Source organism: Bombina bombina, chromosome 5 (genome assembly GCF_027579735.1).
Source record: "Bombina bombina isolate aBomBom1 chromosome 5, aBomBom1.pri, whole genome shotgun sequence".
Taxonomy (NCBI): Eukaryota; Metazoa; Chordata; class Amphibia; order Anura; family Bombinatoridae; genus Bombina; species Bombina bombina.
In genome coordinates this window covers 887,841,555-887,868,429 of record NC_069503.1, presented here as the reverse complement: position 1 = coordinate 887,868,429, position 26,875 = coordinate 887,841,555, and the positions used below count along the sequence as shown (strand labels likewise).

At 40.5% G+C, this 26,875-nt stretch overlaps 1 protein-coding gene across 1 annotated transcript in view; it reads left to right on the top strand.

Annotated features, from left to right (window-relative positions):
* Window positions 1-26,875, top strand: part of RB1CC1 (RB1 inducible coiled-coil 1) — a gene marked incomplete in the record, with an annotated part of 595,085 nt that overhangs the window by 67,479 nt on the left and 500,731 nt on the right. The window contains 2 exon segments of the mRNA XM_053715035.1: window positions 1,071-1,192; window positions 7,033-7,159. Coding sequence (XP_053571010.1) covers window positions 1,122-1,192; window positions 7,033-7,159 — 198 coding nt within the window.

The window sequence follows — 26,875 nt, the reverse complement described above, 5'->3', positions numbered from 1 at the left end:
TACAGATCTCACAGATTTTTCTTGCAAATTAAAAGTTGTCAAACTTTTATTAAAATACTGAAAACACTAATTATTCTGAAAGGAAAACCTATGAATAAGAAAATAAAATCGATTTTAAGGTACAGTGCACCGAAAAAAAGCATAATTTAATTTTTATTAGGTGTTATATTAAAGCTTAAACATACACTGGATTCTCCCTGTGTACTTACAAACTTTTACATAGCAGCGAGCTCTCATTATTTCTTTGGAGACAACTTGCCACTTGTAGGGACAGTCCATTTTCTTTCAGAACTGCACCAGGGCTTAACCTGGGTTTTCACATTTGTGATGGGGAACTTTTGAATATCTTGTAACAAGTTGGGCTAAAAGAGTACCCCTTAAAAGAATGCAGGGAGAATGATGGATCTTTCTCTCCAAAATCACCCACACAGTTAATTTACTTGCTAGGCTAATGTCACACCCCAATGCACACTAACCAGGAACTGCAGCTCTTCTTTGTCTGTCTGTGCCACTGTGTCATATATCTTGCTAAATCGCTCAATTAACCCACTGTGCACAGCATGCAAGTGTATCTTGTTTAGTTAAATCCTATTTTTTAAAATGCTTATAATTATTGAATAGCTTAACAAACTATTGCACCCACCTTCTTACAATGTGCCATGGGGTATTTCTAATGGATAGAGTATTGTTGTTATTCTTTAATGTACAGCCACAATGCTGTTATGTATACTGTTAAATCTCTTGATCACAACATGCGCTTAACAATTTTCTAGTTGTCTTAATGTTTAAACAAATATAAATTAGTTTATTAATTATGCTTTGAACACATTAATAAGCATATGGCTTTCATGATTGGGGCCAAATACATTTTTTTCTAAAATCTGTATATATTTAAATATTGGGTGTTTATTATTAGACACTTTTTTTTTTTTTCTTCTTTTTTTTTTTTTTTTTTTTACTTATCTCATTAATCCAAAATTGGTAAAAATGTTTTCTACACCCACACATAAAGCACAATTGTATCTGTTGTTAGTTGATTATATTAATTACTTTTACTTTGGTTTTCACAGTTTCTAAATGAACTCACTAAAGTGTAAGAAAAGGAACTTGGAGACGTCATCATGAAGTTGTATGTATTCCTGGTGAACACTGGAACCACCCTGACATTTGACACAGAGCTTGCAGTCCAAACGTAAGAAAGTACTAGGATAATAAATATGTATTAGCAAAAGATTTGTCGTTTCTTAGCTAATATGAAGTAGGTAAATGGCACATAATGTCATACATGTGACATGGCTCTTCAAATAAATGATATTTTGACAATTTAAAAAAAGGTATTTCCTTCCTAAGATAGGGGAGAGTCCACGGCTTCATTCCTTACTGTTGGGAAATACAACACCTGGCCACCAGGCTGAGGCAAAGACACCCCAGCTAGGCTTAAATATCTCTCCCACTTCCTCATTACCCCAGTTATTCTTTGCCTTTTGTCACGATAGGAGGTGGTAGAGAAGTGTCAGAAGATTTGGAGAGTCCTGAAAAAAGGGTATCTGCCCTTAGAGATAGGACTAGAGTTTTAAGTAGTCATGTCAACCTCTCAGTGAGAGTATTGATGAAAGTTAGAGTCTGGAGATGCAGGTTTTTCTGCTAAACCATCCAGACTACTGCTAACAGCTCCTAAGCAATCAATATTGACGAGTTTCACTGCCTGCTTTCTCTCACTCAAGTCCATGTCAGGAGCGCTGCTATATAAGACTCTCACACTTGAGAGGCTGTGTTCTGTTGCACAGCATGGATCCTGGAGTTAAGATTGTTTCAGTTTTTTTACACATAAAACTCTATAACAGGGTCACAGTGTGACTCCTTTATACCTCAATAGGATCTAGGGTTAATATCCTCTGAGGGGGGTTTATTGAAATGTTGGGGTTAATGAATCAGTGTATTAATTATTTACATGCTACTTTGTGTGATTTTATTTTCTGGGCTCATAGATTGTGTGTTTTTGGCTGGAACAAACAGGTTTCACTTTCGTTTTTGAAAGTGTTGCACAGCTCCTATTAACTTGCTGAACTTTTCATAGCATATGGTCTATGTTCATTTCCACCATTCCAGCTGAGACTTAAATCTGAGGAGAGCGTTTACTCTGTTAACTGTCTGGGTCTAGGAGGTGGTGAGTGCCCAGCCATTGGGAGTATATAAAAAAAAACAAAAAAAGAAACAAACATTTTTATTTGTGTCCTTCTGTGGGTATAACCTGAGCTATGGAGGACTCTGGCATGTTAGAAGGTACTTCTTCTGTACTAAATCATACCTGTTTATATTGTGAAAAGACCATGGTTTTCCCGCCCACTCAATTATGCTCCACATGCCTTAACACTGTTATAAAGTCTAAGAAGGTAGCAAGCCTCCTAAGGCTATTAGTCCCTCTGAGTCATCTACCTCTAAGGGCTCGGTGTCCCGTGAGATTACTACCCTTGCTACATTATCCACTCCACATGCAGTTCCCCGTAACACACCTAATCCTCCATCTGGAGGGGGCCTTCTTCCTGCGGACTTTGCTGCACAATTACAAACTGCGGTGTCTTTAACTATAATGTCCCAGTTATCAGATGATGAGTTAACCTGTGTAGCTTCAGAGGGTGAACTTTCTGGGTCGGAGTCCTTAGTGTCTAAGCCTCCTGCTGCGGAGGAACCGTCCTTTAGATTTAAAATTGATCACTTGCATTTTTTTTTTAAAGGAGATTCTGTCTACGTTAGAGGTTCCAGAGGCCGTGCTGCCTGAAGAACCTAGGATACCTAAATTAGACAGAGCTTACGAAGACAGGAAAGTTCCTTTGACTTTTCCTGTGTCGGTTAAAATGGCGAACATTTTTAACATTTTTAATGGGAAAGAATTGGATCTTCCTTTTCCCCCTCGTCTACTTTTTAAAAGACTTCCCAGTCCTGGATTCTCAACTGGATTTGTGGGGCTCCATTCCTAAGGTGGATGGTGCTATCTCTAGGCTTGCTAAACGTACTACTATATACCTCTTGGGGATAGTTCTTCGTTCAGAGAGCCGATGGAAAGAAAATTGAAACGTTTCTGAGAAAGATGTTTCAACATTTGGGATTTTTATTTCAACCGGAGGCTGCAGTTGCTGCGGTTGCTGGAGCAGCTACCTACTGGTGCGACTCTTTGTCGGAACTCATTGAGGTGGAGTCTTCCTCTAGAGGATATTTAAGACAGAATTAAAGCTCTGAGAATTGCTTATTCTTTTATCTGTGATGCGAACATGCAAATTATTCGCCTAAATGCAAAGGCCTCTGGCGGTTATGACTTCTAAGTCCAGGCTCCTTTCCTTTCCCTGTAATGGAAAGATTTTATGTGGTCCAGGCCTGGACTCCATTATTTCTACGATTACAGGAGGCAAGGGTGCCTTCCTACCGCAAGATAGGAAGAACAAGTCTAAGGGACGACAATCTTCTAATTTTCGTTCCTTACGTTCTGACAAATCCCAACGACAACAATCCTCCTCCAAACCTGAGCAACCCAAGAATACTTGGAAGCTGGCTTAGTTCTGGAATAAGTCCAAGCAGAATATGAAGCCCACCGAAAACAAATCGTCATGAAGGGGCGGCCCCTGATCCGGGATCGGATCATGTTGGGGGCAGATTGTCTCTTTTTTTCAGACGCTTTTGGTTCAGGGAAGTACAGGATCTGTGGGTCTTGGAGGTCGTACTCAGGGATATAAGATAGGCCTCAAATCTCATCCGCCCAGGGGCAGATTCCTACTCTCGAACCTGTCTACAGACAAGAAAAGAAGGATGCCTTTCAAGGGTGTGTTCTGGGCCTATCCTCCTTAGGAGGAGTTGTCCCTGTGCCTATCGGAGAAAGAGGTTTTATTCAAACCTTTTCGTGGTCCCAAAGGAGGGAACTTTCCACCCAATTCTGGACCTAAAGTGCTAAAAAAAAATTCTCGGTGTCCCTTCCTTCAGGATGGAGACGATAAGTTCCATCCTTCCTTTATTTCAGGAAAGCAAGTTTATGACCACTATATATCTGAAGGACGCTTTCCTTCATGTTCCAATCTACAGGGAACACTTTCAGTTCCTGAGGTTTGCATTCCTGGACCAGTACTTCCAGTTTGGCCTAGCTACTGCTCCAAGAATCCTTACGAAGGTTCTGGGGGCTCTTCTAGCCCTTGCCAGAACTCAGGGTATTACAGTAGCCCCATACTTGCAAGCACCATCTTGTCTTACGGAAGAATACTTGGAGTCCCTTCTCAGTCGTCTTCGATCACATGGATGGAAGATAAACTTGGAAAAGAGTTCTCTTATCCCAAGTACCAGGGTGGAATTCCTGGGTGCTATAATAGACTCCATATCCATGAGGATATTCCTAACAGACCATAGACGTTGCAAGTTAACTTTGGCATGTCTTGTCCTCTGGACCTCCTTGAAGTCCCTCTGTTGCTCAGTGTATGGAGGTGATTGGTCTCATGGTGTCCTCCATGGACATCATTCCTTTTGCCAGGTTCCATCTTACCTTTACAACTGTGCATGCTGAGACAGTGGAACAGCGATCATTCTGCTCTGTCTCTACAGATTGTATTAGATAGCTGGTCGAGATAATCGCTCTCTTGGTGGCTCTGTCCAGATCATCTGAGGGACGTGCTTTTTAAGTTCATCCTGGGAGATTGTGACTACGGACACAAGCCTATCCAGATGGGGAGCTGTTTGGGGGGGAATGAGAAGTTCCTTGGCGATGAAGGAAGTATCTCAGATTCTGGAGTGGGCGAAGGCCCACAGCTGTTCGCGGTCAGCGATCCACATTCCGGGTGTATACAACAGAGAGGCGGATTTTCTCAGCAGGCAATCCTTCCACCCAGGGGAATAATCTCTCCATCCCAAGGTGTTTGCAGAGTTATGTAGCAAGTGGGGGACGCCGGAGATAGATCTCATGGCGTCCTGTCTCAATACCAAGCTACCCTGGTACGGGTCGAGGCTGAGTGATCCCCAAGCGGATCTAATAGATGCACTAGCAGTGCCCTAGAGGTTTAAACTCATATTTTTCCTCCATTACCGCTTCTTCCTCGAGTGGTGGCCCGCATCAAGCTGGAGCGGGTATCCATGATCCTGATTGCTCCATCGTGGCCGCGAAGGACGTATTTCGCGTATCTAGTGGGGATGTCCTCATCTCCTCCGTCGAAGTTACCTTGTTGCATAGACCTGCCGTTACAGGGTCCATTTGTTCATCAAAATCTAGATTCTCTGAGGCTGACTGCGTGGAGATTGAACATTTAGTCTTAACAAAGAGAGGTTTCTCTGAGAGTGTCATTGATACTCTTATTCATGCTCGTAAACCAGTTACTCTGCGTATCTACCACAAAGGGTGGAGGACCTACTTATTCTGGTGTGGAGAATGTGATTTTTCCTAGCACAGAGTTAAGTTTTCTCCAGGATGGACTGGAGGAGGGCCTTTCTGCTAGTTCTCTGAGAGGACAGATTTTGGCCCTGTTGGTTTTATTGCACAGAGGCTGGCTGAACTTCCAGACGTGCAGTCCTTTGTTAAGACTCTGAATAGGATCAGACCTGTGTTTAGATCTGGGGCTCCTCATTGGAGCCTAAATCTTGTTCTTTGTGTTTTTGCAACAGGCTCCGTTTGAGCCTCTGCATTCCGTTGACATTAAATTGTTATCTTGGAAGGTTCTCTTTTTAATGGCTATTGTCTCTGCTCGCAGAGTTTCTGAGATCTCTGCTTTACAATGTGAGTTCCCTTTTCTGATTTTTCATGCAGATAAGGCAGTTTTAAGTACTAAATTAGGTTTTCTTCCAAAGGTTGTGTCAGATCGCAACATCAATCAAGAGATTGCGGTTTCTTCCTTGTGTCCTAATCCTTCTTCAAAGGAATGTTTACTTCACTATTTGGATGTGGTTCATGCCTTGAAGTGTTCTTTCTTCAGGCTACTAAGAAGTTTAGACAATCTTCCTATTTGTTTGTTGTCTATTCGTGGAAGCGTAAGGGGCAAAAGGCTACTTTAATTTCCCTATCTTTTTAGTTAAGGAGTGTCATCCGCTTAGCTTACGAGACAGCGGGACATCATCTTCCTGAGAGGATAACGGCTCATATCACTAGAGCAGTGGCTTCCTCTTGGACCTTTAAGAGCGAGGCCTCTATGGATCAGATTTGTATAGCGGCTACCTGGTCTTCCTTACATACTTTTTCTAATTTTTACTAGTTTGATGTTTTTGCTTCGGCTGATGCAGCTTTCGGGAGAAAAGTTTTGCAGGCTGTGGTGCCCTCAATAGGGTCTGCCTAGGAAGGAAAACATAATTTATGCTTACCAGATAAATTCCTTTCCTTCTGGATAGGAAGAGTCCACGGTCCCCGCTCATTTTTTCTTTTTTAAGGGCGGACCCCTATTATTTATCTTATTCTTCTGGCACTATTTATACCCTGATATTTCTTCTACTTTTCCTTGTTCCCTCGGCAGAATGACTGGGCTAATGAGGAAGTGGTAGGAATATTTAAGCCTTTGGCTGGGATGTCTTTGCCTCCTCCTTGTGGCCAGGTGTTGTATTTCCCAACAGTAAGAAAAGAAGCTGTGGACTCTCCCTATCCGGAAGGAAAGGAATTTATCTGGTAAGCATAAATTGTTTTTAATATATTCCTTTACACAAAATAAAGGCTACTAAAGCAAACATTATTTTTTTATTATTATAAAATATTTTAAAAAGGTAGTTTGATGTATTTTAAAAACATCTAGCTTTTGAATATCCTTAGTTTAGGAGTAAAAGAACAATACATACTTGTCGCATATATCAGCAAGGGCAGTGACACCAACTAATAAACAGCGAGGGGCAGGGACTTTGTAGTCAAGTGTAATTAAAGTAAAATTTGTAGTTCTCATTAATCAGAAAAAAACTGTTTCTTGTTCACTGATGTGATCCAAAATCGATAAAAAAAAAAAATCTCAAATCACAGTTCACTTTAATTGCTGAATAAATTGTCTCTTTGTAACAATCTCATTAATTTTTTTATTTTTTTTATTTTAGGGTGACGGACCTAAAACATGCAATCCAGACAAAATATAAAATTGCTGTTCAGCATCAGATACTTGTTGTCAATGGAGGGGAGTGTATGGCACCTGACAGAAGGGTTTGTAGTTACAGTGCTGGCACTGTAAGTATTTATTTTATTTTTATTAAATGTACATATGTTCCTACATAATATTAGTAAATCTCAGTATTTTGAAACAAAAATTTCTATTCTACAAGGTCCAGCATTGATGTTTTCTTTTACAAGATATGACAAGTCCACAGATTTCATTCTTACTTATGGGATATCGCCTCCTGGTCAGCAGGAGGAGGCAAAGAGCCTCACAGCGGAGCTGTATATATAGCTCCTCCCTTCCCTCCCACTCCAGTCATTCTCTTTGCCTGTGTTAGTGATAGGAAGAGGTAAAGTGAGGTGTTAGTTATAGATTCTTCAATCAAGAGTTTATTATTTTAAAAGTAGTGCTGATAGTGCTGCTTTGTTCTGGGGTGTAGCCTAGACCAGATCAGTCTCTTCAGAACAAAAAAGAGAAGCATTTGGTGGCTTTAAGGCAATGGGAATTGGTGGGGTTTTACTCTCACTGCACCTTCCATACCAGTGCTGCCCCTCTGGATTTATGGTCTTAGCAGTTAGTAACTAAGGCCCTTCTGTGTCCACAGAAATACCGGAGGAAGAAGACCTCTTGTTCCTGTGAGACGTGTCAGACGTGTCAGTAAGGTAAGTGCAGTCTTTGTTTTTTCTGGGCCCTGCTACCTCAGAAATGACTGTACTTTCAGTTGCTGGGAATCATAGGCTCTCTGGAAGGGCTTTCCTATTTACATAGTGTGGGGTACTATGTTTTTATTCCTCTTACATGTCTGGGGAAATGTACTGTTTCTGTGAGGGTTTCTTTCAGGTCACTACCTAATGTGTACCAGGAACTGACGCTATATATATTGTTATATCCCTGGAATGGGGATGAGTTTTTCACAGACAGTTCTGTACTTATACAGCAACATATCCTCTGTATAACTCTCAGCGGCTTATAACTGATTTGACAGCCGACAGGGGGTGTTATCCTATGAAACCTACATAGTGTATAGGATTCTTGAAGGGTATGATGTGTGCTTACGTCATGACATAGATTGGGAGAGTATGATTTATCCTGTTTTAGATATACAGGGTTGTTTAAGTCCCTTTCCATACTGGAGTCCCTGCTCACTACGGCTGTTGTTTAAAGTTTTCAGCCGACAGGGGGATTTTTGTGTTAGGGTCCTTCATGCATGGGCTTATCATGATGGGTACATTACTGTGATGGCAGCCAGCAGGGAGTTTTGTACTTATTGGCTTGTGTTACTAATTGAAAAGCCTACTATGGTTTTGTTTGTTTTCTTTTTTGATTTCCCCGCGGCTCCATTTTGTTTATAGCCATGTTTGCCTGCTCAGGAGAGCTCGATACGCCCACGATGGGCGGAGCTTCAGTACGCGCCATTGTGTGCGCGTCATTCGGCTAATCCTTGTTTTCCCGGCGGCTTCTTTTGGCCTTCACAAGCTTGATATGCCCACGATGGGTGAAGTTTCGCGCCATTGTATGCACACTCTTTTTTTTTTTTGTCCCGAAATGCCGGATGCCTCCACGGCTGTGTTCTGCAAGGACATACAGCTGAGAGGTATTTCACGCAGTTGGGAAAGTCTCTTAAGTAGTGAAAGCATGTACTATTTGAGACACTATGTCTATTGTCAGTGTTGGAAATAGTGGCAACGGTGTTAGTTTAAGCAAATATCAACCCCTTCATAATATAGTATGCTGAAATAATAGTAGATATATAATCTATTCAGTATTCATTATATACCAGTTAGTATCACTGGTGAAGTGTAGGAGAAGGGGGGTGCTGACTGTCTGATAGATATATAGGTACAAAAAAGAGAGAGAAGTTTGACAGTACCCAGCACTCACAAAACACTATATAGTAACAGTATGCATTGAAAACCGAATTGTGTCAAGAACTGGTTATTAAAACGTAACTTTTACTAATGATAGAATAAAAAGGGTGGTAAATAGTACCAAATGTATAACATAAATATGTGAGACATACATTTAAAACTTAGATTAAGAAACAGATTAGGACTGTGTGTGTGAGACTTCAAAAACAGAATTACTTCCCTGGGTAATAGTTCAAATACACCGTAACCCTCAGGGCTCAGAGGATACACGGATTGCTCTAAAGCTAATCTAAAAAGGGGATTGACCCCAACAACATTACCTAATCTGAGCAATACTGGTATCTAGAGCAGGAGAGGAAATGGTTTGTAAATGACTGATTAAGGAAGGCAATTGCCACATCAATATGAGCTTAGAAAGGTCCCAGGTAAACACAAATTAGCAAGTCTCATGCACACAGACAATGCCTGATGTACATTTCGCCGCTAGCACGGCTTTCTCAGAGGCTAACCAGAGTCAGGGCCCCAACCCGGTATTTGTATCGTCATTGACCAATAGAAATTGGTTCTAAGCACACACCTCTAGATGCAGCCTATCACAAGAGGCTTAACATAATTGGTTAAAGATTCATCACATGATCGTATCAAGCAGATGTCAGGCTAGTAACATGTTGAAACAATATTGTAATATAAGATATTAGATATTCGCTACATTGTTTCAAAATCAAGTAATAGGTGTCAGGAGCATTGAAAGATGTCAGCCTAGCTTACTCAAAATTGTCACTCCCACCTGGTCAAAGATTAATTCTATCCACCAATTGGATTCGAAAGTGTCTTACAACACAAAAATCTGCGTTCATTACCAATGACAGATTTTCATTCACACATTTCAACACACATATGAGATTCATCCTTCCTATGTCACACGTAGGAAAATCCTCAATTGATGCATAAATCCTCTCCATGTATGTTGATAGAAAATTTGATTGCGTTTTTCAAAAAACGATCATAAGAGAATGATGTCAACATCCTTCCTATATCACACGAATGTAAATTCTCTATTGATGTAGAAAAATAAATAAATAAAGCCTCCCCATATATATTGATAGAAAATTAAAATTTTAATTGCGTTTTTCAAAAAACGATCATGAGAGAATGATGTCAAAACTCATTCACAAATTGACTTAAATAAGACACACTCATCTTATCTGTCAGAGCAAAGAGTAATGTTAACACGAATAAGTATAGTGACTCTTTTGAAACGGAATCTTCTTGTGTGTCCCTAGTAGATTAAGTGCATAAAATAGCTTGATATCAAAAATCTATATGTAAGATTTATGAATAATATCACGTAATGCGTATCACATTTCAAATAGCAAACCAAAAAAGGGGGGACATTGTTTGCAATATTTCAGCCAATATTATCACTATAGTGCAGATCCTGCCCATTAGTGGATTAACCAAATTTAATTGCGTTTTTCAACAAACGATAATAAAAGAATAATGTCAACACTAATCCACCAATTGACTTAAATTGAACACACTATTCTTATTTATAAAAGCAAATAGTATTGTTATGCACTCATAAGATGAAATATGCTAAAGTGTATCTCTTATTACAGTGGTTATAATCATAATTTATTTTGTACTGTAATTTCCCAAACGTCATCTGCTACAAGTATAGGACTATCATTCGTGCCAGTATGGTAGTTTATCACTATATGAGTTATTACAATAGTGTTACTGTTCCTTCTGTCATGGATTATTGATCTATATGCACATTAAAAGTCACCTATTGTTCATTTACAGGAATGCCGCAAATCCATCCTGTTCGTTAATCCCATGGGGGGGGGGGGGTGTAAGGGTATTAAGCCAAAAAATCCAGCAGCATTCAGATTGGAGCAGCATTTGTTCTATATCTCCTCCTCTTATGCCTCTCCATGTATATTGATAGAAAATTTAAATTTTAATTTCGTTTTTCAAAAAACGATCATGAGAGAATGATGTCAAAACTCATTCACAAATTGACTTAAATAAGACACACTCTTCTTATCTGTCAGAGCAAAGAGTAATGTTAACACGAATAAGTATATTGACTCTATCGAAACGGAATCTTCTTGTGTGTCCCTAGTAGATTAAGTGCATAAAATAGCTTGATATCAAAAATTTATATGTAAGATTTATGAATAATATCATGTAATGCGTATCACATTTCTCCTACATTGGTGTGTCCGGTCCACGGCTTCATCCTTACTTGTGGGAATATTCTCTTCCCTAACAGGAAATGGCAAAGAGAGCACAGCAAAGCTGTCCATATAGCTCCGCCCCCCAGTCATTCTCTTTGCCGCTCTAAACAAGTAGCATCTCCACGGGGATGGTAAAGAGTATGTGGTGTTAGTTGTAGTTTTATTTCTTCTATCAAGAGTTTGTTATTTTAAAATAGTGCCGGTTTGTACTATTTACTTTACAACAGAAAGTGATGAAGAGTTCTGTTAAGAGAGTAGTATGATTTTAGCACCAGTAACTAAAATCCATTGCTGTTCCCACGCAGGACTGTTGAACCCAGAGAACTTCAGTTGGTGGGAACAGTTTGCAGACTTTTCTGCTCCAGGTATGACTAGCCTCTTTTCTAACAAGACATAGTAATTCTAGAAGACTGTCATTTTCCCTTATGGGATCGGTAAGCTATTTTCTTAGACTCATAACAGAATGAAGGCTTATAAATGGGCTCTATACTGGTTGACACTATTGTGGGCTAAATTGATTGATTTATATCATATTTATATGACTTTTGGAGTGTTTTGTGACTTTGAAACACTTTTGGGAACGTTTTTATTACGCCTGGCAGTTGTTTAGACACCTAATCTAGTCAGGAAGGCCCCTTCACTCTGGTATGCAGAGGGAGGAGGCCTCATTTTCGCGCCTCAGTTGCGCAGTTACTTCTTGAGGCAGTGCATGCAGCTTCATGTGAGAGGGTCCTGTGGCCACAAAAACAAATTCAAGAAGGCTTATTTCTGTGGTGAATAACCCCCAAGGAAGGTAAAAGCCACGGCAAAGGCTGTGGCAGGGACTGTAGTGTGTTTAAACCGGTAAATTGAACAATTAGCTCCGGTTTGCTAATTTAAGGGGTTAGAGACTTGAAAATTGGTGTGCAATACTTTCAAAGCATTAAGACACTAGGGTGCAAATTTTGTAAAGATCGGATATTTCCTTCATAGTTTTTCAAACATTCAGAAATAAAGTGTTCTTTTTATTATTTAAAGAGACAATAACGGTTTTGTTGCATTAATAGCCTGCCAAAGTCTGTCTAACATGTCTATACCTTCAGATAGCATATGTTCTGTGTGTATGGAGGCCAAGGTGGTTCCCCCTTTACATGTATGTTCAAATTGTGCCATGGCGTCCAAACAAAGTAAGGACAGTACTGTCACATTTAATAAGGTTGCCCAAGAAGATTCTTCAAATGAAGGTAGTGGGGATAGCTCATCATCCTCTCCTTCTGTGTCAAAACCAGTTATGCCCGCGCAGGCGATACCTAGTACATCTAGCGCGCCAATGCTTGTTACTATGCAGCAATTAACTGCAGTAATGGATAATTCTATAGCAAATCTTTTATCCAAACTGCCAGCATTTCCCAGAAAGCGTGATTGCTCAGTTTTAAATACAGAGGATGAGCAAGTGGGTGCTGACGATAATTTATCTGTTATACCCTCACACCAGTCTGAATTGGCAGTGAGGGAGGGTCTGTCTGAGGGAAAAATTTCTGATTCAGGAAAAGTTTCTCAGCAGGCAGAACCTGATATCGTGGCATTTAAATTTAAGTTAGAACATCTCCGCGCCCTGCTTAAGGAGGTGCTAACTACTCTTGATGATTGTGACTCTTTGGTGATTCCAGAGAAATTGTGCAAAATGGACAAATTCTTAGAGGTCCCTGTGCACGCTGATGCCTTTCCGATACCCAAGAGGGTGGCGGACATAGTGACCAAGGAGTGGGAGAAGCCAGGTATACCCTTTGTCCCACCTCCTATATTTAAGAAAATGTTCCCCATTGTCGACCCTAGAAGGGACGCATGGCAAACAGTCCCTAAGGTTGAGGGGGCAGTTTCTACGTTGGCCAAGCGCACAACTATTCCCATTGAGGACAGTTGTGCTTTCAAAGATCCTATGGATAAAAAATTGGAAGGATTGCTTAAAAAGATATTTGTTCAGCAAGGTTTCCTTCTCCAACCAATTTCGTGCATTATTCCTGTCACCACGGCGGCGTCTTTTTGGTTCGAGGAACTAGAAAATTCGCTCCATAAGGAGACTCCATATGAGGAAGTCATGGACAGAATTCACGCACTAAAGTTGGCTAATTCCTTTATTTTAGATGCCGCTTTTCAATTGGCTAAATTAGCGGCGAAAAATTCAGGTTTTGCAATAGTGGCGCGCAGAGCGCTTTGGCTAAAATCTTGGTCGGCGGATGTGTCGTCCAAGACAAAACTGCTTAATATTCCTTTCAAAGGTAAGACCCTTTTCGGGCCAGAATTGAAGGAGATTATTTCAGACATCACTGGGGGAAAGGGCCATGTCCTCCCACAGGATAGGCCTTTCAAGGCTAAGAACAAATCTAATTTTCGTTCCTTTCGCAATTTCAGGAACGGACCGTCTCCTAACTCTGCAGCCTCTAGACAAGAGGGTAACAATTCCCAGCCTAAACCAGCATGGAAACCAATGCAAGGCTGGAACAAGGGTAAACAGGCCAAGAAGCCTGCGGCTGCTACCAAGACGGCATGAAGGGGTTGCCCCCGATCCCGGACCGGATCTAGTAGGGGGCAGACTTTCTGTAATGCAGGAGCAGTATGTAGGGAATTTTTCTGCCTCAACTTTGTTAAAAACATCTGAAAACTCAGAATAACAGTCAGGTACTGGGTGTTCTGCAACAGTAGTTTGGAGAATATGTGTGGAATGGTTACATGTCTTTAGACAGTGGTCAGAAACAAAATTTATTTGTGAAGACTTCCAGACTATATGCGGTTCATGTGTTTGCAACCAATGTAACCCAAGAACTAATGGAAACAAGGGAGAAGCTATAACATCAAATGACACGTATTCCTTATGACCAGAACTGGTGGTCATTAGTAAAGGTATAGTGCGATGGGTGATAGGGCTAGAGGAAATAATTGAACCATCTATAACTCTGATAGCCAGTGAATCACATCTTTTTATTAAAGGTATATGGAACATTTCAGTGAAAGCCTTATCAATTAAATTGCCAAAAGTTCCTGAGTCAATAATGGCTTTTCGGGTATGCCACTGTAAGGAAACAGAGATGTTACAATGAGAATTATGAGATGAGTGATGAACAGAAGTAAGGCACTTGGTATGTAGCTTACCCTTCTGTTTAGACAGACTGGGGCATTCCTTGACTGTATGGTTCTTGGAGGCACAATACAGATAAAGATTATTAGTTCTTCTTCTGTTCTTTTCCTCAGGGGAAAGAGGTCCTTTCGTGAAGGCGACCTCCATCGGCTCATCAGTACTGCGTTGGGTAGGTCCTGATGATGTTGGTGTGGTTGGTTTCCTCCAGGTATAATCTGAAAATCCTCTTTCGTGTCTTCTTTCACGTAAGCGACGGTCTATAGTGACAGCTTGTGTCATGAGCTCTTCTAAGGTGCTTGGTAGGGATCCCCTAGCGAGCTCATCTTTTATGGGGTCAGAGAGTCCATGGCGGAACTGAAAAAATAAAGCTGCTTCGTTCCAGAGTGTGTCTGGTGCCCATCTCTTAAAATCTGAAACATAATCTTCGGCTAGGCGTTTGTTTTGCTTGAGTGCCCGGAGGGCAGTTTCAGCAGAACTCTGTTTGTTTTTATCTTCATAAAGAAATTACATTTTGTCAAAAAATGACTGGAGAGAATCCAGTACCAGATCTTTGGTATCAAAGAAGTTAGTTGCCCAGGTCTTGGGTTCTCCTTTGAGATATGATATTACAGTTAGCACTTTAATGCGTTCTGTGGGATAGGTTTTTGGTTTCAGGGAGAAAAAAAGCAGGCAGGAATTTTTAAACTCCCTGAACTGGCTTCTTTCCCCTGAGAATCTTTCTGGGGGACAAACCTGGGGTTCAGGTTGTGAGTCTGAGGCGGAAGGCCTCTTGTCCACATGATCCCTAATCACGGTTCTTAAGTATTGATTCTCTGATTGGATCTCTCTAATTCCTTGAATGAGAATATCCATATTCTGAGTGAGTGCACTCACTTTGTTAGTGAGGTCTGCTAATTCCATTATAATTCCCACTTTCTAAGGCTTAGGATTATGTAATGCAGGAGCAGTATGTAGGGAATTAGTGTCTAGTTCCACTCAGTCTCACAAGTAACGGGGTTAGAAATAAGATAACCCCTATTCAGTTCATTGACTGAGGGCCCAAAAGGGAAAAAGCAGATTGGTAGTGTGCAATATTCACTGTAAAATATAGTTATGGGAGCAGAATTAGTCACCTTCTTATAATGAAATAGTTGATTCACAGAAGTTAGTATGCAGATATGATACAGTTGGTAAGTTGTGCACAAACATATAGCTGGTGTAAAACGGTTGTTTTATCAAACAATTACCTTCTATTTGAGAGATTACGGTAAACACAGGTAAGTAGCTTGAACAACATTACAACAGTTCAGGTAGGAGATATGACAAGTTTTACCTTGGTCTTTATGCTTGGTACCTGCAGATGAATAGTGCAGTCTGATTTTCCTAATCACCACTGTGAAGAGGGAGAGGTGTACCTCTGCAGGGAAGCTTGTGAGAGTGCAGCTGACAGGCTGCAGCGCAGGAGGCACGAAGGACGCTTGTGAGATGGTGACACAGCAGGCCTGTGGTAGCTTCAGTAGAGGCCGCTGGAGGTTTGCACCGGAAGTGGATGCGTAGTTAGCGGTGAGCTAAATCGGCTCTTTTAGTTCTGAGGGTGAAACTGTAATACTTTACAAACAAGGCAAAAGGTAAATAAGCAGCAGATAGGAGTAAAGATGCCAAACACAGGTTAGTAACGTAGTACCAATAAAAGCACAAAACAGCAAAAAGTAATCCTTAATACTTATTGTAATCCAGGCTTAAGTGGAGAGTAGGGAAGATCCAGAAATCCTACCTACAAACAATCCTAAGCAAGGTGTGGTAGGAAGGAGGAGCCTTATATAGGCAGGTAACTTAAAGGTACAGGCCATAACCATGACACTTTCTCTCTTTGCTCAGGCTTGGGCAAGAGATGTTCCGGATCCCTGGGCACTAGAAATAGTCTCTCAGGGGTATCTTCTAGAATTCAAGGAACTTCCTCCAAGGGGAAGGTTCCACATGTCTCGCTTATCTTCAGACCAGATAAAGAGACAGGCATTCTTACATTGTGTAGAAGACCTATTAAAGATGGGAGTGATACACCCAGTTCCAACAGCGGAACAAGGACTGGGTTTTTACTCAAACCTGTTTGTAGTTCCCAAAAAAGAAGGAACTTTCAGGCCAATTCTGGATTTAAAAATTCTAAACAAATTCCTCAGAGTTCCATCATTCAAAATGGAAACCATTCGGACGATTTTACCAACAATCCAGGAGGGTCAATACATGACTACCGTGGACTTAAAGGATGCGTACCTACATATTCCTATCCACAAAGATCATCATCAGTTCCTAAGGTTTGCCTTTCTGGACAAACATTACCAGTTCGTGGCTCTTCCGTTCGGTTTAGCCACTGCTCCCAGAATTTTCACAAAGGTGCTAGGGTCCCTACTAGCGGTTCTAAGACCAAGGGGCATTGCGGTGGCACCTTACTTAGACGACATCCTAATCCAAGCGTCGTCCCTTTCCAGAACAAGGGCTCATACAGACATTGTATTAGCCTTTCTCAGGTCTCACGGGTGGAAGGTGAATGTAGAAAAGAGTTCCCTGTCCCCGTCCACAAGGGTTCCTTTTCTGGGAACAATAATAGATTCTGTAGAAATGAAGATTTTTCTGACAGAGGTCAGAAAATTAAAACTTCTAAACGCTTGTCAAGTTCTTCAATCTATTCCTCAGCCTTCCATAGCTCAGTGCATGGAGATAATAGGATTAATGGTTGCAGCAATGGACGTGGTTCCTTTTGCTCAAATTCATCTAAGACCATTGCAACTGTGCATGCTCAAACAGTGGAATGGGGATTATGCAGACATGTCTCCCCAGATTCAAGTAGACCAGGTAACCAGAGACTCACTCCGCTGGTGGTTGACTCAGGATCACCTGTCTCAGGGAATGAGTGTCCGCAGACCAGAATGGGTCATCGTCACGACCGACGCCAGTCTCTTAGGCTGGGGCGCGGTCTGGGACTCCCTGAAAGCTCAGGGTCTATGGTCTCGGGAAGAGTCCCTTCTCCCTATAAACATTTTGGAACTGAGAGCGATATTCAATGCGCTCCTGGCCTGGCCTCACCTAGCGAAGGCCAGATTCATAAGATTTCAGTCGGACAACATGACGACTGTAGCGTACATCAATCATCAGGGGGGAACAAAGAGTTCCTTGGCGATGACAGAGGTATCCAAGATCATCAAATGGGCAAAGGATCACTCCTGCCACCTGCAATCCACATCCCAGGAGTAGACAACTGGGAGGCGGATTATTTGAGTCGTCAGACTTTCCATCCGGGGGAGGGGGAACTCCACCCGGAGGTCTTTGCCCAGTTAACTCAACTATGGGGCACTCCGGATATATGGATCTGATGGCGTCTCGTCAGAACTTCAAGGTTCCTCGATACGGGTCCAGATCCAGGGATCCCAGGGCGACACTGGTGGATGCATTAGTGGCGCCTTGGTCGTTCAATCTAGCTTATGTGTTTCCACCATTCCCTCTCCTTCCCAGGCTGGTAGCCAGGATCAAACAGGAGAAGGCCTCAGTGATTCTAATAGCTCCTGCGTGGCCACGCAGGACTTGGTATGCAGACTTGGTGAATATGTCATCGGCTCCACCATGGAAGCTACCTTTTGAGACAGGATCTTCTAGTACAAGGTCCATTCGAACATCCAAATCTAGTCTCTCTGCAACTGACTGCTTGGAAATTGAACGCTTGATTCTATCTAAGCGTGGGTTTTCAGATTCAGTTATTGATACTCTGGTTCAAGCCAGAAAGCCTGTGACTAGGAAGATTTACCATAAGATATGGCACAAATATATCCGTTGGTGCGAATCCAAGGGATTTTCTTGGAGTAAAATCAAAATTCCTAGGATTCTTTCCTTTCTCCAAGAGGGTTTGGAGAAAGGTCTGTCAGCTAGTTCTCTAAAGGGACAGATATCTGCTCTGTCTGTCTTGTTGCACAAACGTCTGGCAGCCGTGCCAGATGTACAAGCGTTTGTACAGGCGTTAGTCAGAATCAAGCCTGTTTACAGACCTATGACTCCTCCATGGAGTCTAAACTTAGTTCTTTCAGTTCTTCAAGGGGTTCCGTTTGAACCTTTGCATTCCATAGATATTAAGTTACTATCTTGTAAAGTTCTGTTTCTTTCATGTAATTAGCAAGAGTCCATGAGCTAGTGACGTATGGGATATACATTCCTACCAGGAGGGGCAAAGTTTCCCAAACCTCAAAATGCCTATAAATACACCCCTCACCACACCCACAATTCAGTTTTACAAACTTTGCCTCCCATGGAGGTGGTGAAGTAAGTTTGTGCTAGATTCTACGTTGATATGCGCTTCGCAGCAGGCTGGAGCGAGGAGAGTATTGCCTATTTGAATTCAATGGTCCCTTCTACGGGATCTATTTCATAGGTTCTCTGTTATCGGTCGTAGAGATTCATCTCTTACCTCCCTTTTCAGATCGACAATATACTCTTATGTACCATTACCTCTACTGATTCTCGTTTCAGTACTGGTTTGGCTTTCTACTACAGGTAGATGAGTGTCCTGGGGTAAGTAAATCTTATTTTTTGTGACACTCTAAGCTATGGTTGGGCACTTTTATGTAAAAGTTCTAAATATTTGTGTTTAAACATTTATTTGCCTTGATTTAGGATGATCAATATTCCTTTTTTCAGACAGACAGTTTCATTATTTGGCATAATGCATATGAATTATCAATTTTTTTCTTACCTTTTAATTGGCTTTTTTCTCTGTGGGCTGTTAGGCTCGCGGGGGCTGAAAATGCTTCATTTTATTGCGTCATTGTTGGCGCAGACTTTTTTGGCGCAAAAAATTTCTATGTCATTTCCGGCGTCATACTTGTCGCCGGAAGTTGTTCATGATTGCGTCATTTTTTTTACGTTTTGCGCCAAAAGTGTCGGCGTTACAGGATGTGGTGTCATTTTTGGCGCCAAAAATATTTAGGCGCCAATAATGTGGGCGTCTTTTTTGGCGCTAAAAAATGTGGGCGTCATTTTTGTCTCCACCTTTTTTTCACATTATTTAAGTCTCATTTTTCTTTTGCTTCTGGTTGCTAGAGGCTTGTTCATTGGCATTTTTTCCCATTCCTGAAACTGTCATTTAAGGAATTTGATAATTTTGCTTTATATGTTATTTTTTCTCTTACATATTGCAAGATGTCTCAGATTGACCCTGGATCAGAAGCTACTTCTGGAAAATCGCTGCCTGATGCTGGTGCTACCAAAGTTAAGTGCATTTGTTGTAAACTTGTGGTAACTGTTCCTCCGGCTGTAGTTTGTGATGTATGTCATGATAAACTTGTTAATGCAGATTCAATTTCCATTAGTAATGTTCCATTACCTGTTGCTGTTCCATCAACATCTAATACTCAGGATGTTCCTGTTAATATAAGAGATTTTGTTTCTAAATCCATTAGGAAGGCTATGTCTGTTATTTTTCCTTCCAGTAAACGAAAAAGGTCTTGTAAAACTTCTCATTTCTCAGATGAGTTTTTAAATGAACATCATCATTCTGATTTGTCTGTTTCTGATGAGGTTTTTTCTGGTTCAGAGGATTCTGTCTCAGATATTGACACTGATAAATCTTCATATTTATTTAAAATGGAATTTATTCGTTCTTTACTTAAAGAAGTTTTAATCGCTTTAGAATCCTCAATTTCTAGTCCTCTTGATACTAAATCTAATAAGCGTTTAAATTCGGTTTTTAAACCTCCTGTAGTTCTTCCGGAAGTTTTTCCTGTCCCTGATGCTATTTCTGAAGTAATTTCTAGGGAATGGAATAATCTGGGTAATTCTTTTACTCCTTCTAAAAGATTTAAGAAATTGTATCCTGTGCCATATGACAGGTTAGAGTTTTGGGACAAAATCCCTAAAGTTGATGGGGCTATCTCTACTCTTGCTAAACGTACTACTATTCATACGGCAGATAGTACTTCCTTTAAGGATCCTTTAGATAGGAGGATTGATTCCTTTCTAAGGAAGGCTTATTTATGTTCAGGTAATCTTCTTAGGCCTGCTATTTCTTTGGCTGATGTTGCTGCAGCTTCCATTTTTTGGTTGGAGGCTTTGGCGCAACAAGTGTCAGATCATAATTCTCATAGCATTGTTAAACTTCTTCAACATGCTAATATCTTTATCTGTGATGCCATCTTTGATATCATCAGAGTTGATGTCAGGTATATGTCTTTAGCTATTCTAGCTAGAAGAGCTTTATGGCTTAAAACTTGGAATGCTGATATGTCTTCTAAGTCAACTTTGCTTTCCCTTTCTTTTCAAGGTAATAAATTGTTTTGTTCTCAGTTGGATTCTATTATTTCAACTGTGACTGGGGGGAAAGGAACTTTTTTACCTCAGGATAAAAAATCTAAAGGTAAATATAGGGCTGCTAATCGTTTTCGTTCCTTTCGTCAGAATAAAGAACAGAAGCCTGATCCTTCCCCTAAAGGAACGGTTTCTGTTTGGAAACCGTCTCCAGTCTGGAATAAATCCAAGCCTTTTAGAAAGCCAAAGCCAGCTCCCAAGTCCACATGAAGGTGCGGCCCTCATTCCAGCGCAGCTGGTAGGGGGCAGATTACGATTTTTCAAAGAAATTTGGATCAAATCGATTCACAGTCTTTGGATTCAGAACATTGTTTCACAAGGGTACAGAATAGGTTTCAAGGTAAGGCCACCTGCAAGAAGATTTTCTTTCATGTAATTAGCAAGAGTCCATGAGCTAGTGACGTATGGGATATACATTCCTACCAGGAGGGGCAAAGTTTCCCAAACCTCAAAATGCCTATAAATACACCCCTCACCACACCCACAATTCAGTTTTTACAAACTTTGCCTCCTATGGAGGTGGTGAAGTAAGTTTGTGCTAGATTCTACGTTGATATGCGCTCCGCAGCAAGTTGGAGCCCGGTTTTCCTCTCAGCGTGCAGTGAATGTCAGAGGGATGTGAGGAGAGTATTGCCTATTTGAATGCAGTGATCTCCTTCTACGGGGTCTATTTCATAGGTTCTCTGTTATCGGTCGTAGAGATTCATCTCTTACCTCCCTTTTCAGATCGACGATATACTCTTATTTATATACCATTACCTCTGCTGATTTTCGTTTCAGTACTGGTTTGGCTTTCTACAAACATGTAGATGAGTGTCCTGGGGTAAGTAAATCTTATTTTCTGTGACACTCTAAGCTATGGTTGGGCACTTTATTTATAAAGTTCTAAATATATGTATTCAAACATTTATTTGCCTTGACTCAGGATGTTCAACATTCCTTATTTTCAGACAGTCAGTTTCATATTTGGGATAATGCATTTGAATCAATTTTTTTCTTACCTTAAAATTTGACTCTTTTTTCCCTGTGGGCTGTTAGGCTCGCGGGGGCTGAAAATGCTTCATTTTATTGCGTCATTCTTGGCGCGGACTTTTTTGGCGCAAAAAATCTTTTCTGTTTCCGGCGTCATACGTGTCGCCGGAAGTTGCGTCATTTTTTGACGTCATTTTGCGCCAAAAATGTCGGCGTTCCGGATGTGGCGTCATTTTTGGCGCCAAAAAGCATTTAGGCGCCAAATAATGTGGGCGTCTTATTTGGCGCCAAAAAATATGGGCGTCGCTTTTGTCTCCACATTATTTCAGTCTCATTTTTTCTTTGCTTCTGGTTACTAGAAGCTTGTTTATTGGCATTTTTTCCCATTCCTGAAACTGTCATTTAAGGAATTTGATAAATTTTGCTTTATATGTTGTTTTTTCTCTTACATATTGCAAGATGTCTCACGTTGCATCTGAGTCAGAAGATACTTCAGGAAAATCACTGTCTAGTGCTGGAACTACCAAAGCTAAGTGTATCTGCTGTAAACTTTTGGTAGCTATTCCTCCGGCTGTTGTTTGTATTAATTGTCATGACAAACTTGTTAAAGCAGATAATATTTCCTTTAGTAATGTACCATTGCCTGTTGCAGTTCCTTCAACATCTAAGGTGCAGAATGTTCCTGATAACATAAGAGATTTTGTTTCTGAATCCATCAAGAAGGCTATGTCTGTTATTTCTCCTTCTAGTAAACATAAAAAATCTTTTAAAACTTCTCTCTCTACAGATGAATTTTTAAATGAACATCATCATTCTGATTCTGATGACTCTTCTGGTTCAGAGGATTCTGTCTCAGAGATTGATGCTGATAAATCTTCATATTTATTTAAAATGGAATTTATTCTTTCTTTACTTAAAGAAGTACTAATTGCTTTAGAAATAGAGGATTCTGGTCCTCTTGATACTAATTCTAAACGTTTAGATAAGGTATTTAAATCTCCTGTGGTTATTCCAGAAGTTTTTCCTGTTCCTAATGCTATTTCTGAAGTAATTTCCAGAGAATGGGATAAATTGGGTAATTCATTTACTCCTTCTAAACGTTTTAAGCAATTATATCCTGTGCCGTCTGACAGATTAGAATTTTGGGACAAAATCCCTAAAGTCGATGGGGCTATTTCTACCCTTGCTAAACGTACTACTATTCCTACTTCGGATGGTACTTCGTTTAAAGATCCTTTAGATAGGAAAATTGAATCCTTTCTAAGAAAAGCTTATCTGTGTTCAGGTAATCTTCTTAGACCTGCTATATCATTGGCTGATGTTGCTGCAGCTTCAACTTTTTGGTTGGAGACTTTAGCGCAACAAGTAACAGATCATGATTCTCATAATATTATTATTCTTCTTCAGCATGCTAATAATTTTATCTGTGATGCCATCTTTGATATTATCAGAGTTGATGTCAGGTTTATGTCTCTAGCTATTCTAGCTAGAAGAGCTTTATGGCTTAAAACTTGGAATGCTGATATGGCTTCTAAATCAACTCTACTTTCTATTTCTTTCCAGGGTAACAAATTATTTGGTTCTCAGTTGGATTCTATTATCTCAACTGTTACTGGTGGGAAAGGAACTTTTTTACCACAGGATAAAAAATCTAAGGGTAAAAACAGGGCTAATAATCGTTTTCGTTCCTTTCGTTTCAACAAAGAACAAAAGCCTGATCCTTCATCCTCAGGAGCAGTTTCAGTTTGGAAACCATCTCCAGTCTGGAATAAATCCAAGCCTTCTAGAAAGGCAAAGCCTGCTTCTAAGTCCACATGACGGTGCGGCCCTCATTCCAGCTCAGCTGGTAGGGGGCAGGTTACGTTTTTTCAAAGAAATTTGGATCAATTCTGTTCACAATCTTTGGATTCAGAACATTGTTTCAGAAGGGTACAGAATTGGTTTCAAGATGAGACCTCCTGCAAAGAGATTTTTTCTTTCCCGTGTCCCAGTAAATCCAGTGAAAGCTCAAGCATTTCTGAATTGTGTTTCAGATCTAGAGTTGGCTGGAGTAATTATGCCAGTTCCAGTTCTGGAACAGGGGATGGGGTTTTATTCAAATCTCTTCATTGTACCAAAGAAGGAGAATTCCTTCAGACCAGTTCTGGATCTAAAAATATTGAATCGTTATGTAAGGATACCAACATTCAAAATGGTAACTGTAAGGACTATCTTGCCTTTTGTTCAGCAAGGGCATTATATGTCCACAATAGATTTACAGGATGCATATCTGCATATTCCGATTCATCCAGATCATTATCAGTTCCTGAGATTCTCTTTTCTGGACAAGCATTACCAGTTTGTAGCTCTGCCGTTTGGCCTAGCTACAGCTCCAAGAATTTTTACAAAGGTTCTCGGTGCCCTTCTGTCTGTAATCAGAGAACAGGGTATTGTGGTATTTCCTTATTTGGACGATATCTTGGTACTTGCTCAGTCTTTACATTTAGCAGAATCTCATACGAATCGACTTGTGTTGTTTCTTCAAGATCATGGTTGGAGGATCAATTCACCAAAAAGTTCATTGATTCCTCAGACAAGGGTAACCTTTCTGGGTTTCCAGATAGATTCAGTGTCCATGACTCTGTCTTTAACAGACAAGAGACGTCTAAAATTGATTTCGGCTTGTCGAAACCTTCAGTCACAATCATTCCCTTTGGTAGCCTTATGCATGGAAATTCTAGGTTTTATGACTGCTGCATCGGACGCGATCCCCTTTGCTCGTTTTCACATGCGACCTCTTCAGCTCTGTATGCTGAATCAATGGTGCAAGGATTATACAAAGATATCTCAATTAATATCTTTAAAACCGATTGTACGACACTCTCTAACGTGGTGGACAGATCACCGTTTGATTCAGGGGGCTTCTTTTGTGCTTCCGACCTGGACTATAATTTCAACAGATGCAAGTCTCACAGGTTGGGGAGCTGTGTGGGGATCTCTGACAGCACAAGGAGTTTGGGAATCTCAGGAGGTGAGATTACCGATCAATATTTTGGAACTCCGTGCAATTTTCAGAGCTCTTCAGTTTTGGCCTCTTCTGAAGAGAGAATCGTTCATTTGTTTTCAGACAGACAATGTCACTACTGTGGCATACATCAATCATCAAGGAGGGACTCACAGTCCTCTGGCTATGAAAGAAGTATCTCGAATTCTGGTTTGGGCGGAATCCAGCTCCTGTCTAATATCTGCGGTTCATATCCCAGGTATAGACAATTGGGAAGCGGATTATCTCAGTCGCCAAACGTTGCATCCGGGCGAATGGTCTCTTCACCCAGAGGTATTTCTTCAGATTGTTCAAATGTGGGAGCTTCCAGAAATAGATCTGATGGCGTCTCATCTAAACAAGAAACTTCCCAGGTATCTGTCCAGATCCCGGGATCCTCAGGCGGAAGCAGTGGATGCATTATCACTTCCTTGGAAGTATCATCCTGCTTATATCTTTCCGCCTCTAGTTCTACTTCCAAGAGTAATCTCCAAGATTCTGAAGGAATGCTCGTTTGCTCTGCTGGTAACTCCGGCATGGCCTCACAGGTTTTGGTATGCGGATCTTGTCCGGATGGCCTCTTGCCATCCGTGGACTCTTCCGCTACGACCAGACCTTCTGTCGCAAGGTCCTTTTTTCCATCAGGATCTCAAATCCTTAAATTTAAAGGTATGGAGATTGAACGCTTGATTCTTGGTCAAAGAGGTTTCTCTGACTCTGTGATTAATACTATGTTACAGGCTCGTAAATCTGTATCCAGAGAGATATATTATAGAGTCTGGAAGACTTATATTTCTTGGTGTCTTTCTCATCATTTTTCTTGGCATTCTTTTAGAATTCCGAGAATTTTACAGTTTCTTCAGGATGGTTTAGATAAAGGTTTATCCGCAAGTTCTTTGAAAGGACAAATCTCTGCTCTTTCTGTTCTTTTTCACAGAAAGATTGCTAATCTTCCTGATATTCATTGTTTTGTACAAGCTTTGGTTCGTATAAAACCTGTCATTAAGTCAATTTCTCCTCCTTGGAGTTTGAATTTGGTTCTGGGGGCTCTTCAAGCTCCTCCGTTTGAACCTATGCATTCATTGGACATTAAATTACTTTCTTGGAAAGTTTTGTTCCTTTTGGCAATCTCTTCTGCCAGAAGAGTTTCTGAATTATCTGCTCTTTCTTGTGAGTCTCCTTTTCTGATTTTTCATCAGGATAAGGCAGTGTTGCGAACTTCTTTTGAATTTTTACCTAAGGTTGTGAATTCTAACAACATTAGTAGAGAAATTGTGGTTCCTTCATTATGTCCTAATCCTAAGAATTCTAAGGAGAAATCATTGCATTCTTTGGATGTTGTTAGAGCTTTGAAATATTATGTTGAAGCTACTAAGTCTTTCCGAAAGACTTCTAGTTTATTTGTTATCTTTTCCGGTTCTAGAAAAGGCCAGAAAGCTTCTGCCATTTCTTTGGCATCTTGGTTGAAATCTTTAATTCATCTTGCCTATGTTGAGTCGGGTAAAACTCCGCCTCAAAGGATTACAGCTCATTCTACTAGGTCAGTTTCTACTTCCTGTGCGTTTAGGAATTAAGCTTCGATTGATCAGATTTGCAAAGCAGCAACTTGGTCCTCTTTGCATACTTTTACTAAATTCTACCATTTTGATGTATTTTCTTCTTCTGAAGCAGTTTTTGGTAGAAAAGTACTTCAGGCAGCGGTTTCAGTTTGAATCTTCTGCTTATGTTTTTCATTAAACTTTATTTTGGGTGTGGATTATTTTCAGCAGGAATTGGCTGTCTTTATTTTTATCCCTCCCTCTCTAGTGACTCTTGCGTGGAAAGATCCACATCTTGGGTAATCATTATCCCATACGTCACTAGCTCATGGACTCTTGCTAATTACATGAAAGAAAACATAATTTATGTAAGAACTTACCTGATAAATTCATTTCTTTCATATTAGCAAGAGTCCATGAGGCCCGCCCTTTTTTTGGGGTGGTTATGATTTTTGTATAAAGCACAATTATTCCAATTCCTTATTTTATATGCTTTCGCACTTTTTTATCACCCCACTTCTTGGCTATTCGTTAAACTGAATTGTGGGTGTGGTGAGGGGTGTATTTATAGGAATTTTGAGGTTTGGGAAACTTTGCCCCTCCTGGTAGGAATGTATATCCCATACGTCACTAGCTCATGGACTCTTGCTAATATGAAAGAAATGAATTTATCAGGTAAGTTCTTACAAAATTATGTTTTTTCTT